Genomic DNA, 17,698 nt, shown 5'->3' on the forward strand with positions numbered 1-17,698 from the left:
CGATGAGCTTTGTAAAAATTGACGCGTTTCAGAAAGGCGGGGCATAGAGGAGAAACAATAATGTACAGTATGTGGAAAATAATGTGTTTTTTGAACCTTAAACCGCATAAACACATTTCATTACACCAAATACACAAAATAATGTTCTTTTTAGCAACATCATATGACCCCTTTAACCACTTTAAAATTGCTTTTTGGTTGCTTTTAGTCAGAAAACGACACACATACAGCACGATAATATAATTTCACTTGAAGCAAACATCCATCCCTTCTTAAAAGTCTGTGTTAAAAGAGCCGACTGCTGTAACGTTAGCCTATGTCCTGCTTAGGCGTGTTCTCCCTTTATTTTTAATTTGTATATACTGTCTGAATGACAGCTTGGTAAATCTGTTGGCGATCAAATATTCAATATCGCATTCGCTACTTACAAGTAGCCTACTTGGTACATCATCAGCGCAGCGGGAGACGTTCAAACTAATATCACGTAATTTACGACTCTATGATGATTGGTTGATATACCAGAAGGGAGGCTTGCCTCCCTTGCTAGGTTTCTTTTCTCAACACTCCTCAGCGCTTAAAGTAAACACTCGATGGTGATTGGCTAATTCTTTTTACCAACGGAGGCACGCAAGCTCAGCTCTCCTTATTCTGAGACATGAATTGAAATTAATTGTGAATTTTATTAACATTAAATCGTCCTCCTCCCATTTTCACCTCAAAATTTTGGGGAAGCTGTGCCTCCCCCGATTCTGGTGCATACGATTTTTTTTTTTTTAAATATGCTAAAATACAAGAGACAATGATTCAAGTTGCACAGTTTAATACAATAAATTATAGCTATTTAAGATGTAGAAGCTTTAAGCATGAGGTCAAATGGATGGCAGCCTAGTTGTATCTACATTCTGTATTCTGTTATGTACATGTAAATTTGCCTCAGATTTTATTAAAACGTTAAAGGCAGAGTAAGTGATTTCTGGTAGCCAATGTTGATATTTGAAATCACCAAAACAAACACGCCTCTACCCCAAAAGGGTCTTGCCCCTATTTTGATAGCTCCGCCCCACATATACGTACGCAACCCAGGCAACGATTAGTTCTGTGAAACAAAGCAAAACCAATGTTACACCATGTCTACGGACGTGAGCGGCGCGGCACAACAAATCCCCGACAGAAAACTGCTGCCAGGTTCTATTTATGACGTGCTGACACAAATTTCAAATGGTTTTCAACAGTCGTTTGATCGCGTCCAGTGTAGGCAGACTTTAGCTGTTGTAGACACACGTTGTTACTCACCTATTGAGAAGAAACAAAGCAACCTCGGCGTCCGATCGCAGGCCTCCGCTCCTTGAGTTCTCTCCAGCGCTGGAAAGCTGATCCGATATTTACACGGGTCCTACTTCTTGCCTTATCGTTCCGCAGACGTTTTCCTCTTTTGTTTTTTATCCGCCATCTCTATCTTTCTGTCGCTCGGCTCGGCTAATGTCCGTCCCATGCACTCAACGCGCTCTCCTCCACATCACGAGTAGACACGCCCCTTATTGCTGATTGGCTACAAGTTTGTTTTGCGATTCGGCCCGAATCAGTTTTCTAAAGTGTTTTTGAAAAATCACTTACTCTGCCTTTAATGTTAAAGTACATTTTAAAATTAGACTGTTGAACTTAAACTTTTATACACCCGAATACATAAATTAATTGTGTATTTTGATTGTGTAGTCTTTTACATTCACTATATCTTCTAGGGATCTCAGTTAACTTACAAAAAAAATATTTATTTACTTTCTTCTTAACACCATTCCAGCATCTGTGGCTATATTCATGGCGAGAACCAGTTAATCCATACACAAGTCAATCCATAAACAAGTCTGTTTTACACACAAGTTGAGGGAGGGACAATTTAGAATCTTCAGTTCACCTAATCCAAGACATTTTGGGCTGTGGGAGGAAAAAATTTAATTAAATTAATGAAATTATTTTAATTAAATTGTTTAAATGAAGTTTAAATTACAGTGAAAATGCTAATTATATATGCAACATACTTCATCCTCTAAAGAAATATAAACTTTATGAACCATTGGAATATGAACAGAGGAATCAGAAACATTGCACAGTTGTTTTTTAAATGTATTTAATATTTAAGTAAAACTGCCAGATGCAGACATTAGTGCCTCAAGCCAAGGTGCCTGATGCTACCAGGGATTGGGATCCTTGCAAGATGCTAAGGCATGAAGAGGCCACTCTCATCAGACTGAGGGATGGAGAGTCTGAGACAGGAATGTCTGGGGCAGCTGTGACAGGAACAGCTTTCACAAGAACCTCTTGGGCAGTAAAGAACAGCTTTCAGGAACTTCAGGGCCACTCACTTCACTTTCAGTGGTTTGGACCTGATTTGCAGGGGGAAGGTCTTCAAAATCCCTGAAAGCAGCTTGGTCCTCTGCTTGCTGACCCAGACTCAGCTTCTCAAAATACTCCTTCCTCATCTTCTTTTTCTCCGCCATCTCATTTCACTCACCAGCAGACTGACGGTGGTACTCCCAGCGAACAGAAATGTGTCAGTAACTTTGCTTTAAATTCCTTGTTTTATTGTTGTGATTATTTTTTTTATGATTATTTTACTTCCTTTTATGTAAAGCACTTGTACCATTGTGTATATAGATAAACTTGCTTTGCCTTGCCTTGCCTTATACTGACATGCCTCTAGGTGTCACAATACGACCACATCAGACTATTGAGTGAACCTTTTATGTACTGGCAGCCCTAATAAATAATCTTATTTGTATTTTTCATGCCACTGGCAAATGATCCATGTCTACTGTAAAGCTCACAAAGAAAATGTTTGAAGGAGCAGTGGTGCCGTGATCTGTAATCAAATGGTCATTTTGTTTTATTTATCTTTTTAATTGATCTACAGAATGTCCATGTCAGTATATGGTGTACATATTGCACTGGCAAAATGTTTTCTGCTTCCCCAGAAATGTTCAACTATAATTTGTTTCCAAATAATTATTTTGTGTATAAAGCTATTTATTTTGTTTTTATTTTTCAGTTTAATTCAGGACACACTCAGCTGTCTTTTATCTTCAGTATGACAATGAATAAATAAATTAAGAAATGTATCTTATAATTTTTATAATTAAAAAAAGAGCATCACCTAGCCACTAGTTTTACATCTCTCTCTCTCTCTCTCTCTCTCTATATATATATATATATTTTTTTTTTTTTTATTGTGGTTTTATTTTATTTGTCATTTAAAATGAATTAATGAACGTAAAAGAGTGATTCAAAATTGAATTTTTATATATTTCTAAAAAATTGGTCTCTTCTGCTCAACAAGGCTGCATTTACTGATCACAAATACAGTAAAAATTATGAAATATTATTACAATTTATAATAGTTTTTAATGTGAATATGTGTTAAACTGTAATTTATTTCTGTGATGCGCAGCTGTATTTTCAGCATCATTACTCCAGTCTTCAGTGTCACATGATCTTTTTTGTAATGTAAAGCCCTTTTATTTATGTGTGTGTTTTATGTAGTAAAATTTAAATGAACTGGTCAACATAACACATGTTTAATATGACTGAATCAACCTGCTAAACTAGTCATTTTAAATGGATCAAGAAGAAATAACTTAAGCTAACAACTGCACAATATATTTTACTGTAAATATGTAATAAGTAACTATGAGTAATACAACAGGCAGGTTGCCAAGTCTGTGGAACTGCAGATAATAAGTGGAAACAGGAAATCCGGCTACTATTTTCTATGGAAACACTAAGGGAATTTACAACTGAAGTAGTATGTCCACAGAACTAAGATTAAAAATAAATAAATAAATACATCACAAATAATAAATAATCACAAATAAAAAACTTGTATTAATTGTAAGGGGGATAATCAATATTGTAACTTAAGTAGCCTAATAATGTTTTAAGGCACTCTTCTTTCAGTGCTTTACTAATTTAAAATAAATTCTCAAATAATTTTTAAATGCCAGAAAAACTTACAGAACCTTTAACAAACCTTAATTTGTGTAAATAAAACTTCCCTAACCAATGAAAAAGAAGCGGAACTGTATGCGTTTATATTACACAGGCAGACCTGGCAACCCAGAGGCTATTCTGCAACAAAGAACCACACAAATAACAGACAATCAAATCAATCAATCAATGCTTTGAAAAACATGCATAGGGAACATTCAGTTTAATGGAACACCAAGCACTACAGTGCAATATACATCCAGACAAAATTGTCTAAATCTGTTTTGCCTAAAAAATACATTATTATTATATGATCTCAAGAGCGTGGGCAATGATTTTCCCATACGTTGCAGGTCGAAAGTCTGTATTGCAAGGAATTTATCTTTTTTGTCGGCCAACCTTGCTCACTGAAAGCCAAGTGCAAAGTTAGCCCTCCCCTTTAATCGCCGTTTGCCCGAGCGCTGATCGCTACAAGGAGAGGAAAGCGAGGAGAGAATATGAGGTAGACAGGACTTTACACGAGAATAATGGCGGCGCCGCTCCGGCGGGACACCTTACCTGACAACTACTCTTATGGGGTGTGCAGGGACGGCAGGGTCTTTTTCTTAGAGTGAGGATATATGTTTACTATTGAAAGAATTTCTTTCTCATACCGTTCGAGTGTTTCCCAGCCAGTTGCATCGCTAACAGGTGGTTTGTTTTCCTGCCAGCGATGAGACGAGAAGCACTTCTTGGCTTCATCCCTGCACTGGTGAACCTGTCAATTCTGGACACATGATCCGATCCGGTAAGTGCATTTAGGCTTTCATTTCCATTTCAGTATTTAAGTGTTATTTCGTGTTGCATAGGCATAAAAGAATAATTGAATGCTAAAAGTTTCGCAAACGTTCTATTTTTCTTGCCTCCTAGATCTACCCACAGGTTGGGAGGAAGGGTTTATGAAGGAAGGAGCGAGTTTCTTTATTGAGTAAGTGGATGTGTTTATAGCAATTACACCTTACTGCGGTCCTGTAGTGCGTCAGGTGGATGACAGGTCATAAGCGGGCTTAATATGGCTGTGCTAGTTGCCTGGCTCCTGATCAGCAAAAAATGAATATTGAGAATTGTGCACGAGGGGTATCAAAGGTAAGCTACAGTACACGCACAGTTATTGTCTTTGAAGACTGGCATTCAAGTACAAAGTCTACAGAACAGAACAGAACAGGTGTACACGCCCCTTTCAATTTACAGTTGATGTCTCATGTTGGCAGAGTCTCAAAACCGAGCTACTGTACCATAATTCCCCGAAATGCTGATAAAGCTGAATGCTTTGCTTTATGCACACACAGTAAGTTTGAAATACTTGTTCCCTGTGCGCTGTATACATAAAAAATATCTTAAGTTTAAGATTTTTGTTATACTGTACATTCATTATGAATATGTAAGTTACTCAAGTTTGACCTTCTGCTATTGCATAAGCCTGAAGGCATTTGCAGCAATGGTGCACACTAGCAAGAATTCTGCATGAGGACGAAGATTTCCCCACACAGATTTTGCATCGGATTCAGTTGGTCTCTGAGTTTGGAAAGCTGCGTGGTTTGAAAGTGACTGTGTTTGTGAAAAAAAAAAAAAAAAAATTCTGTAGTGACTGGACCTTAAGAACCACTGATCTATAGTGTATCAGCAAATCTATTCAACTGCAGCAAACAAACACCTGCGTGGATTCCTATTGAAATGACATAATTTTGTCAGTGAAAATTCCCCTCCCCATTGTTCAACACAATTTTCAAATGCCCCTCATAGAGGGTAAGATAGTCTCTTCAGTATTTCTGCTATAATTATGTATTAGTTATTGCATTTTAATTGTATTAATTTATATTAAATACTAAAGTTTAATAAGTTTAATTAGTAATAATATACATTTTATTAATAATAATATATTAATTTTAATCATTTTAAGTCATCCTGCAGCCTTCTTGGAAGTCTGCTGAGGCCCGCTAGTCCAGTCCTCTGATTGAGAACCTCTGCTAAAGACTGACTTGGCCATAGCAGTGCATCTCAAAAAAATCCCCTGAAATTATAGTCTCTCTTTTTTTGGTTTGCCTTGTTGTTCTGCTCCAAGATGTTTGTGTTGGTATCATCTCCTAGTTGAATCTGTGCAAGGTGTGTGTTTAATCTCATATCTGGCATGTAGTGCTCCACATTTGAGTCTCAGTCTCTCCCAGTGATTTCTCATATCCTCAGAGTTGGCTCAGGGTCTAAGGATGAGTAGAACAAAATCTCTGAATAAACATAGTTGGAGTCACTGTTAGGCTGTCTAGATTTTTAACTCATGAAGTGCTGATTTGGGGATGAAATTGACATTAGACTCACTACAGATGGTTGATCAGCACAGATGCAAAGATGATGATCATATACTGTACTTGCGGTCAGAGCTGTGATCTTGAGTATGAAAGAGCAGAAGACACTCGGATAACACCTGGATGCCTATTTGCTGACAGATCCAAAATGCATCACATGACATTTACGCACCAGTCTGTTTGAGGATCTTGCATGGGTGGAGCCTGTTTGATTAAAGACAAACAGGATGCAGTTGTGACTTCCTATAGCTCACCTGACTGAATCTGTATAGTGTGACATGAAGTGTGATTAGGGAACAAAAAGCTGAATGAAACTAAGAGTTACAGGGATTTGGAGAAAATAGTGCGAGCACCCATTATTAATATAATTTTTGTTGGCTTAAAAAAAAAAGAAAACAAATGTTGCGATTATTTTTGTATTTATTCTTTCGTAATCTATATTGTCTAGGTTGTCTTTCAGTATATGTGTTAAGTAGAAGCCGTAAGTGAAATGGGTGACTTCTCAGACTTCCAAAAAGGGCAAATCATGGGAACCCGTTTAGCAGGAGCTTCTCTAATTTTAACAGCCTAATTGTTTCATGTTTTAAGAACAATGGTCTTTATGATTATGTCTGCGCAGTGCTCACATAAAGCATGGCCAGACTTTATGATCAAAGCAGAATACTGAGTAAAAATCGAAAGTTAATGATAGGAACCATTGATAACTAAGAAGGATTGTGTCCAATTACTACAGAAAAGCTCAGTATTCACCTTGAAGCTTGCACAAAAAACGTCAACTGAGAACATCGCAAAGCCAATATCCACGAAGGAGCTGCAATTGAAAATATGGTGTCGTGATCATAAAACCTGCACCAAGATAAACTTCATTTGCCCTGGCCAATACCTGACTTGAATATTATCAAACCACTGTGGGCAGTTTTAAAGAGATGAGTGAAAAGCCAGTTCTCTCCTCCAATATCTCTGAAGGAACTGGGAGGGTTTCTGATTGACAACATTCAGAAGTTGTATGAATCTATTAAAGGGGTCATATGATGCGATTTCAAGTTTTCCTTTCTCTTTGGAGTGTTACAAGCTGATTGTGCATAGATAAGATCCCTGAAGTTGCAACGACTAAAGTCTCAAAACCAAAGAAATATTCTTTATCAAAGTTAAGACTCTGCCACACCCCCCTAAAACGGCTCGTTCTAACACACCCCACATGTCTACGTCACGATGTGGGAAGATTTGCATAACGCCGCCCAAATGTTCACGCAAAGAAAGAACGCGTACTCTATCTACAATCTCAATTAGGAGTGTCAATGGTCCATTTGAGAGATAGGTGGCGGTAATGCACTTATAAGTCTGTGATCCGCCATAAAGCAAGAAGAAGAAGTCTTCTTTCTCTTCTTGCGTCACGCGCCGGCTGTTGAGAATGCGCTCAGGACAGTTCTGACATTGCGGTGAATCAGAGGTAAAAAACAATATAAATACTGTTCAGTTTCTTATACAGACCGATCGTTTTGTGTCTTTACACATCAGTGTATCGTCACGAGCTGCAGGGTTTAATTTGGTTTTGTTTGTCTATGTTTTTTTGACTCTCATAGCCATGATTCCCATTAACTTCCATTATATGGCTGACAGACTGCAACGGTTTTAGTTAAAAATCTTCATTTGTGTTCTACTGAAGAAACAAAGTCACCTACGTCTTGGATGCCCTGGGGGTAAGCAGATAAACATCAAATTTTCATTTTTGGGTGAACTATCCCTTTAAAGGCAAATGGTGAAACATTTGAAAGCATTTGGTATGATTAAATTATTATGAGTTTCAGGGCAGTAACTCACACAGAATAATATCTGCTAGTGCAGCAGCCTGAGCCCAGCTTCAAGCAAGGACTAGAATCTGTTGTGGCAGTATTTCTTCATCCTTTTATACATTTTTTTAACCTCTCATGGCCCCAACAGGAAATTAATCTAACAAACATTCCAGTGGTTGAATCAGGTTCATGGCAGAGAACAGACGCTGTGATCATATTTTCAAAAGCTATGACTAGTTATGCAGGCCACCAATGACATTCAGGCATTCAGAAATAGGAGTGCCCGATCATGCAACAACAAAACCCTGTGCAATAAAGAGGAAATAAACTTGTGATCTGTGGATCAAGTAAATAATTAACTTTAACGAGTTGCTGAAAGTGAGCTGTAATATTTGAGAGGGAATGTTGTCTTTACTCAGGGTTTGAGTGCCGATTATTGTTGTCCTGGCCTTTCCATTCCCTCCTCTAGGGAAGTAGAGGCTGAAGAATGATGACCAGTGATTGTTGGAGGTGGATATGATGGAGGATCTGACGTATTACCGAGTGTGTGGCTGAGAGATGGGCTGTGAAAAATGTTGGCAGCACTTGATGAAGCACATCTGACGCTTATTGTACCTTGTCACCGCTGCCATAAATCCAGTGTTGTAGCTTTCTTTGGGGGAATAGGAGTCCTAAATGTGTGTAAAGGTCTAGTTACAATGTAATATTGCATATATATATATATATATGTGTGTGTGTGTGTATGTAAATATACAGTAAGTGAAATCATTTAAAAATATGGGGTTAAGTTTTTTTTATGATTTTGAAAGTATTTTCTTATGCTCACCAAAGCTGCATTTATTTAATCAAAACATCTAGTAAAAACAGTAATACTGTGAAATAATATTACTATTTAAAAACCATTTAAACCATCAATTAAGCATTTTCAAATAAATAAATGAATATTACTGACCGTAAACTTTTAAACGTTAGTGTACTTTCTCTCCCTGCATCTGTTACGGATGGAAGGATACAAGAAGGCAGGGTCGGATCCAAGTGCAGCTTTAATGTCACAGCGAAGTCAAACAAAGGCAGTAGGTCAAAACACAGGAACAGACAGATTAGACTCAGGCTCAGGAATCGCTAGGCACGGAGCAGTAGCGAACAAACAGACAATCATCAACATAATCACAATACTTCGCAGTGAGTGTGTGTGTGAGAGCAACCTTTATAGTGCTCCAGATAGACAACAGGTGTGTGTGTGTGTAATTAGTTCCAGGTGCGGGGCTTGTGGGAAATGTAGTCCATAGTGAGAGCTGACTGATATCGTGACAGCATCTGCCATCTTGCATTTATATTTTTTTCTGATAGTCTGATACAGTGCATTATGGGATTGTATTCAGTTAAAAAAAACACCTTCTTGCTACTACATGAACCTTTGCAGTGAAACTGCTTCCTTGCATTATATTGATTTTTTTCAACTTGGTGTTGGTTTATGCTGATCTGTTTTATCAGGTAGTATGTAAAAGAAGATTTTTTTTTCTTCTGATGATCATTATCAGCACTGCTTTCTTTTCTCCATGCAAAAATGATTAGGATTGGTCCTCATTGTTTTATCAGTTAGGTGAGATGCAGTAAAGCAATAATTGATTAAAGCCAACTGTCTTGCATCAAACAACATTTTCACTTTTAGTTTGGACAGATCAATTACTGATAAGGTCACTGTAATTTTGTCCAAAAACTACACATTTCATGACCAACCACAGTTCATTTTAGGGGCGGGAAATGGAGCGCAGTTTTGCAAACAAGTGCAGATGCGCTAAAGGAACTTTTTGCTACTAGGTTTCTCAAACAAAGCTCTTAAAAAATCTTCAATGCTATGAACAGAAGCACTTATTGTAGCCTTTTGGTAAACACCCGTTCACAGTGATGCCCAGCCCAGGGTGCAATACACATCATTTGGACTGTAGTTACCCTAACAGTCAGCAGGGGGTGTGTATGGGAATCTGACTGTAGAAGAACACAATGTATTCTCAATGAGTCATGTTTTTGGTTTTCAACAGGTCTCGATAATGGTAATGTTATGGATATTAAAGACCTTTTCAGTTGTACAAATGTATAAGAGTATCCCATGAGTGTAGTACATGCTTACCACAAATACACGGTTTATTAAAAAAAATGTCTGAACTGTATGTGGTTGAATTCAAGCTCCATTGCAACTAAATGATTAATCATGCACAGCCTAGACCCTTAGGATATGAAACAAGGATGTTTCTCTGGCCTAAAGGGGGCGTGAGTCAAGAGGTTTAGTGTGGTTCATATTAATGAATCTCTTTATGATAAAGATGAGTGAGCTTTCCTGAGCTATTACATATTAATGTGCCTCCAGGCTGTGAGAGTGGGAGAAATCCACTGAGCACATTGTCTTTGTAACTTGATTCTCAGATCCTGTCTTTACTGTTACACTTGACTTACATCTCCAGCACCAGGGAGTGTGAGAGTTACTGTTGGTTTTTATTATTCTGAGTTAGAGTTTAAGTCTGTGTGGGCATAGTGTTTTTTAAACACTTGTTTGACAAGTTGTGTGACCTTAATGAAGATAATTTTTAGATTGCAAGCAGTGAAATTATGGATTTTGAGAGGTAATAAGTATGAGGAACATACTTATTCAACATACTGTACTCGGTGGTTTTGAAGACAATTAGACATTTCAGACAATTCAGTTATTTATTATATTTTAATTTATTTATATATTCAGTTTATTTCCACAAAGTCTTTCAGAAAGCAAACAGTATGTCTACTTGTAGTTCCCATACAGACAGAAATACTGAGGATTAATGCAAGCAAATAAATGTTATTTGGTAAATATACGTTTTCTCAGTGTGCAAACAAAATATAGGCTTTCTGATCCCAAGACTATCTATACTACCATTTAAAATTTTTAAAGGAATTAATACTTTTTATTAAGTAAAATTAATTATTCATTTTTACTAAAGATTTCGGTCCCAACATATATTAGGTGGCCTTAACTACTATGTCATCAAAAAATATGTACAATGTACTTATTGTGTTCATATTGTATTGCAAAAGACTTTTTGCTGGTATTGAGGTGGGATACGGGTAAGGTTATAGGGACAGGTTTGGTGGTATGGGTTGGTTTAAGGGTGGGTTAAGGTGCAAGGGATGGAGCAACAGTGTAATTCTAAATGTAATTACAGAAATTAATTACAGATGTAATTACATGCAGGTATTTTAAAAATATAATTACAATGTAAAAACATGTACAGTGGGTAAATAAGTATTGAACACGTCACCATTTTTCTCAGTAAATATATTTACAAAGGTGCTGTTGATATGAAATTTTCACCAGATGTCAGTAACAAGTAACAACCCAAGTAATCCATACATACAAAGAAAACAAAACAAATGTGTTCAGAAATTACGTTCTGTGTAATAAAGTGGAATGACCCAGGGGAAAAGTATTGAACACATGAAGAAAGGGAGGTGTAAAAAGGCATGGAAAGCCAAGACACCAGCTGAAACTATCAGTAATTAGAAAGCAATCCTGCCCCTAGTCAGTGGAAATTAATATTAGCTGGTTTAGTCCCAACTGATAGCCTATAAAAAGTCTCATTACCTACGTGTCACACAAGAAACATTTCATGATGTGTCTCTCTCTCAAGACCTTCACAACCTTATTGTTGCAAAACATACTGATGGCATTGGTTACAGAAGGATTTCTATCTATGGAAAGAACTACAGATCAGAGTTCATAGAAGAGGCCCACATAACCGTTAAGATTTGAAGACTGTTTGTGTAGAAAAAAGGGCCAAAATCACACCTGAGCAATGCATATGACTAGTTTCTCCATACAGGAGGCATCTTGAAGCTGTCGTTAACAATAAAGGCTTTTGTACAAAGTAATAAATACATTTCCGTAAGCGTGTTCAATACTTTTTCCCTGGGTCATTCCATTTTATTACACAGAACTTAATTTCTGAAATTATTTGTTTTGTTTTCTTTGTATGTACGGATTACTTGGGTTGTTACCGACATCTGGTGAACATTTCATGTCAACAGCACCTTTAGAAATATATTTACTGAGAAAAATGGTGACGTGTTCAATACTTATTTACCCGCTGTATGTACACATTAAGTGTATTGTATCAAATGATTAATTTAAATGTAAGTACATAGTAGTTAAGGCCACCTGATATAAAGTGGGACCAATATTTAAATAAAAAATAAAAACTGTTCTTTTGAACTCTATTTTTTAAAGAATCCTTAAAAACGTATCACGGTTTTCACTAAAATATTAAGCAGCACACCGTTCTCAACATTGATAATAAGAAGACATGTTTCTTATTGGAAACACTTCTGAAGGATCCTGTATAGCTCCTGGAAATGTAGCTTTGCCATTTATATTCATCAGGCATCTGATCTTTAGTCTGCAGGGGAAAAGTGGGAATCTGAGTAAAAAAACTGTCCTCAAACATACTTGATTACATATTGATGATGTTCATGCATTCATTTATGATTATAACATAATTATTTATATTCATATTACAAATGACATATTTGAAAAGTAGATATTAGTTAAAATTTATTAGGGTCACACTTTATTTTAAGGTGCAATTCTTGCTATTAACAAACCATTAACTATGACTTTTGCCTCAATAAACCTTTTGCTGCTCATTAATAGTTAGTAAGGTAGTTGTTAAGTTTAGGTAATGGGTAGGATTAGGGATGTAGAATATGATCATGCAGAATATGTGCTTTGTAAGTACTAATACACAGTCAATATGCTAGTAATATGCATGCTATAAGCAACTTAATAGTGAGAATTGGTCCATACTAATGTGTTACCTTTATAAAAACTTTAGACTGCAGATAACAATGCTGGACATCCTAAAAAATAAAAATAAAAAATCACTTCCACACCACAAAAAGATAGTATCGCAGAGAAATCTTTTTTCTCAGGCAGAGAAAGTATCATGAGCTTGTTTGTGATTGAAGATACTGTCAGAATTGCCCCTGATTGCAATGTCTGATTGCAATGTAATTTCTTTGCTGCTATCATAGCTGTGCAAGGCAGGTCAATTAAAATGGCCCACAAAAAGAGAGAGAGAGGGTCTGATTAGAAGATTTTTTTCATCTTTTCAACCTTGTCCCATATCTGATGCTGGTAGAGGGCACTCCACCTCCATCTAGCAGGTCACCTTCTCTGGATTATCAGACTCACAAACTGCACCACAGGATGCTGCTCTCTTTTACATGAATTCTCTATCTTCCAGACCACAGATGGTGATTTGTGAATTGAAAACCTTCACAAAATGCTCTCTTTTGGCAGTGCATTATGACAGACAGTGAGGGAAAAAAAATCTAAATCAAACAATTCCTTTTGATCTCTTTTCAAGGTCAGAGTAAATGTGATATATCACTTGTTAGGCACTTGAGTTTGATGTTTATCTTTGTCTCACAGCATGCATGCATTCATATGGAACAGTGTCCTCTGTCATATCTGCTTGTGATGGATATCAGTGGCTGTGGGCTGTGCGGTGGGGTCTGCAGGACAGAGCACTAGCCGGAGGTGGCGGGACAAAGGAGAAATTGAGAGGCAGATGAGGCTATAGCTAAAGGCATGCTTTGTGAAAACAGGAGGCGTTGGCTTCCTGAACCCCCAGTGCCCTCACTGCAAACATTAGCATTGGCATCTTAGTGCAGCATCAGATCGCATGTCCTGTCCTGGCAGACTTAGACAGGCAGAGATAGGAGATAGCACGGACAGAGACGGGGGCGGGAATGGGGAACTGCTGTGGTTGTGAAGGGGACTCAGGTCATGAGACGGTGCTGGTCAGACAGAAGTTTGCATGGCCGAAGACGGACAGGGTCATCTTGGGAATAGACAGGTACTTGTTTGCAAAACTGAGAAGATGAGGTGCAGCTTGGCACTCATGTTTATCATTTAAAGCTATTGTATTGCATGTACAAAAAATTGAAGCACAACCAACACTGTTCTTGCAGTGTCTAGTACTGTGTGCTAGTGAAGTGAACCGGTTGCTGGACTGCAGCCTGCTGATTCTGTTTACAGTTATTTTTTAGGGAGGCAAACAGGATTGGACAATGTCCAATAAATGCTATTAAGAGAGATGACTGGTCACAGGTGCACACAGTTAAGTGAATATTGATAGATGTCTCGTTTTGTTTGGATATTACAAATGAATGCCATTGTTGAATGCAATGTTATTTGAGAAAAAATCGGCATGCAAAAATTAGATTGTAAAATGGTTCTTACAGTTCCAAAATTTCAGTAGTTATAGTAGGCCTAGTAGTAGTAGTAAAATATACAATGTAAAATAATGTAAAAATTTGAATAACTAAAGAATCATTAAGAATCAAAAAAAGAAAAAATGCAATGTATAGTATAATCATTCCAGTAAAGAAAATGCAATCAATAGAATAAATATATAAATAATATTAAAAATATAAAAATGATAAAAAAAACAGCATTAATGCAGTATTAATGCTCTGGCTTTCTTGTTTACTGTTCATCTTCAAGCCCTTTTTTCCATCCGAGATACTAATTTAAATAGTTAATAAGGACAGAATGAGGTCTGCTGGTTCTTGGTGTTTGCAGTGATGTAACACCACACATAATTCCAGTGGAAATCTGTCATGTTTAGTTACAGGTTTTTTTGTATTATGTTCACATTTGTTTTGAGAAAGCAGGGTTGTGTAAAGCGTAGAAATACTGCACATTAATATTGCCATGGGATGTATTATCTGTGCATGAACAGGGAGGTTTTGTATGAAGACCAAACTACTGGAAGAATATCCAACCTAAAATGGGGTCTGTTTTTTCTGCATTTTGAATTATTCATAATGATTTCTGTTTGAAGTCTCTTTGATAGTGCCCAGGCTGTTTCATTGTTTCTGAATCATTAAATCCTGCCTTGGTGGGTAGTACTGTTGTACTGATCCAGATAATAGGGCAAAGTATTGAAACTACAGCAAAATACTGGATTTAAAAACTCACATCATCAGCAGCAGCAGCAGAAGAAAGCAGGTGGTGTCAGAGGTTTGAGGTATCCATATTTTCTATTAGTTGCAATGTCAAAATCAGGGTCACTTGACAGTTAAATAATTTTCCTTCAAAATTAACATTCGGGTCTGTCTAATAAATGTTATTGTTACATATTTGTAGACTCTGATAGGTTTTATTTAAGGGCCTCTGTCAAGGTCCATGTATGGCAGTTGTAAGAGATGTTGTGAATTGTTACAGTGTGCAAGGCTGTTAAATTAAATTCAATCTGTTTCCACCGCAGACAAAGCTCTTTGAAACCATGAAAAGGTAAATTAAAGGTCTTTCAATGTTTATGTAATTGAATCTTTGAAAACACCACTTAGTTTGTTCGCATAGAGCATGCCCATAAATTAAAGTCACTTCCCAGGGCTCAATGCTGGGATTTTTTCTACTCACCCAGTCTGGCAAGTGTTACATTTTTTTTCTTGCCTTGCAAAATTTCAACTGACCCCACAATCAATCAATCAATCAATCAATCATCAATCAGTTATTTTTATTGTTAAAATAGTTATTTCATTGCTTTTGACCCATCTAACATTGTATTCTAAAAATAAGCTTATGACACCAAAATTTTAGATAAAGTGACATGACATGTGGCCAAGTATGGTTACCCATACTAGGAATTAGTGCTCTGCATTTAACCCATCCTAAGTGCACACACACAGCAGTGAACACACACCGTGAACACACACCCGGAGCAGTGGGCAGCCATTTATGCTACCAGTATAGTTTCAAAATTCTCGTTACCTCAATTCTTGATACCACAGAAAAACCTGCTAGCCTAACTAATGTAAAGTTATTGAAGGCAAGTGAACAGTCAGTAATAAAATTAGAACAAATAAACCAAATTCTAAGCAACATCACTAATAAATACAACCGAATAAAGATACAAATAAGATGCAATAGTTTTTAGGTACAGTAAGTCTAACAGTGGCATTCAGGTACAGAAATGTAATAATTCAGTAGTCTTCGCTGTATAAATTAAATATGTATTAATCCTTGTTAAAGCTACAAAAGTTATTCATCAAGAGCAGCGAGTGATTTTCTCTTGTCTTTTATTGTTTGATTAACATAAATGACAGAGAAAGCAGCAGGTATTGTATATTAGGCTGCAGTCACTTTAAAGGGGTCATATGATGCAATTTCATTTTTTCCTTTCTCTTTGGAGTGTTACAAGCTCTTGGTGCATAAAGAAGATCTGTAAATTTGCAAAGACTAAAGTCTCAAATCCAAAGAGATATTCTTTATAAAAGTTAAGAGTCAGCCACACCATTGTATATTAGGCTGCAGTCACTTTAAGACCTAATGCACAAATTCAGTATAATGATAAACATCTGATTTCTCTCTCATCTGTTTACATCAACTCCAATTCTGTTGACTGTTCAGAGTGTCTTTCATGCTAGCTCTGAGCTATCGAGCAGTCCTTTTTGTTGAGCCCTGCTTCCAATAAATTGGTTTGAAAGGTTGTTTACTCTCATTTGCTTAGGAATCAAATAAGAATCAGGGCCCATATTTATCAAGCCTCTGAGAATTACTCTCAAAAATGCTGCTAAGAATTGACTTAAGTGTAAAAAAATTCTTGGCTCAAAGCTGCGCTTAAAAGTTAGTTATCAAGCATCTCATTCGTAATTTAAGCAAAGTGTAGGACTAAATCTTAAGTGTCAGTCTTCGAGTTGATTCACGACACTTTGCTGTGCCACAAACGGGATTTTGGTGTTTCTTAGCTTTAAGAAATTTGATAACTTGCTTTTATACTTAAGTTGGAAAGTAGGAGTAAATTTAATTAATTCTCAGCACTTAAGACTAAAATGGCACTTTAAGAAGCTTGATAAATACGGGCCCAGATGTCTGTTTTCTTTCCTAAGTGTGACCTGCAGAAATTTGGCCTGTTTACATCAAACACTAAAAGAAAATCTTCCCCACAGACACCTTTCAAAGGGAGAGATTATCCCAATTTCAGCTTTTCAGGGAAGTCCATGGCCTGTGAAATGAGGATTTGTCCGCTCTGTGAAAACTTTGATTTAAGTGCATCCATATTTAGCTTAAAATTAAACCTTTGATGTTTTGACAGGACCTCAAGTCTTTTAATTAACTAGGTCAGTGAGTGTTTGTTAAAGGAGGTAATGGAAGTTAATAGAGCTTTAATGAAAGAAGATGATTGACTGGTTCATGCCGCATTTTCATGGCCATTGTGAAAAACTTTGACTCAGTTTAATACACACACATGCACACACACACACACACACACACACGCACACACACACACACACACAGTTTTTTTTTTGAGAAGAGGGGGTCCAGAGATAGTAACTAGTCATGATATTGACCGCAAACGCAAGAGAGTTTGTGAAACTGTGTTCATAATGAACAACACAAACAAGGCACTGCCGAAACACACAAAATTAAACCAATGAATCAAAAGAAAACCAGTCAGACAACAAACACACACACACACACTCACACACACACACAATCTTTCTCTGATTGCATCTTTCATTTTGGCCTTCTCTAGTAAACTGTACATA

The 17,698-nt window shown here is 36.9% G+C and overlaps 1 protein-coding gene across 2 annotated transcripts in view; it reads left to right on the forward strand.

Annotated features, from left to right (window-relative positions):
• The first annotated feature begins 4,439 nt into the window (after positions 1 to 4,439).
• Positions 4,440 to 17,698, forward strand: part of LOC107725731 (pleckstrin homology domain-containing family A member 7-like) — a 39,439-nt gene continuing 26,180 nt past the window's right edge. For both annotated transcript variants that reach the window (XM_016535108.1, XM_016535109.1), the window contains exons 1-3: positions 4,440 to 4,588; positions 4,689 to 4,765; positions 4,888 to 4,945. In XM_016535108.1, coding sequence (XP_016390594.1) covers positions 4,506 to 4,588; positions 4,689 to 4,765; positions 4,888 to 4,945 — 218 coding nt within the window. In that variant the 5' untranslated portion in view covers positions 4,440 to 4,505. The remainder of the gene's footprint in view (positions 4,589 to 4,688; positions 4,766 to 4,887; positions 4,946 to 17,698) is intronic.

The sequence above is a fragment of the Sinocyclocheilus rhinocerous genome, unplaced genomic scaffold, assembly GCF_001515625.1.
Source record: "Sinocyclocheilus rhinocerous isolate Xijiao unplaced genomic scaffold, SAMN03320098_v1.1 scaffold426, whole genome shotgun sequence".
Taxonomy (NCBI): domain Eukaryota; kingdom Metazoa; phylum Chordata; class Actinopteri; order Cypriniformes; family Cyprinidae; genus Sinocyclocheilus; species Sinocyclocheilus rhinocerous.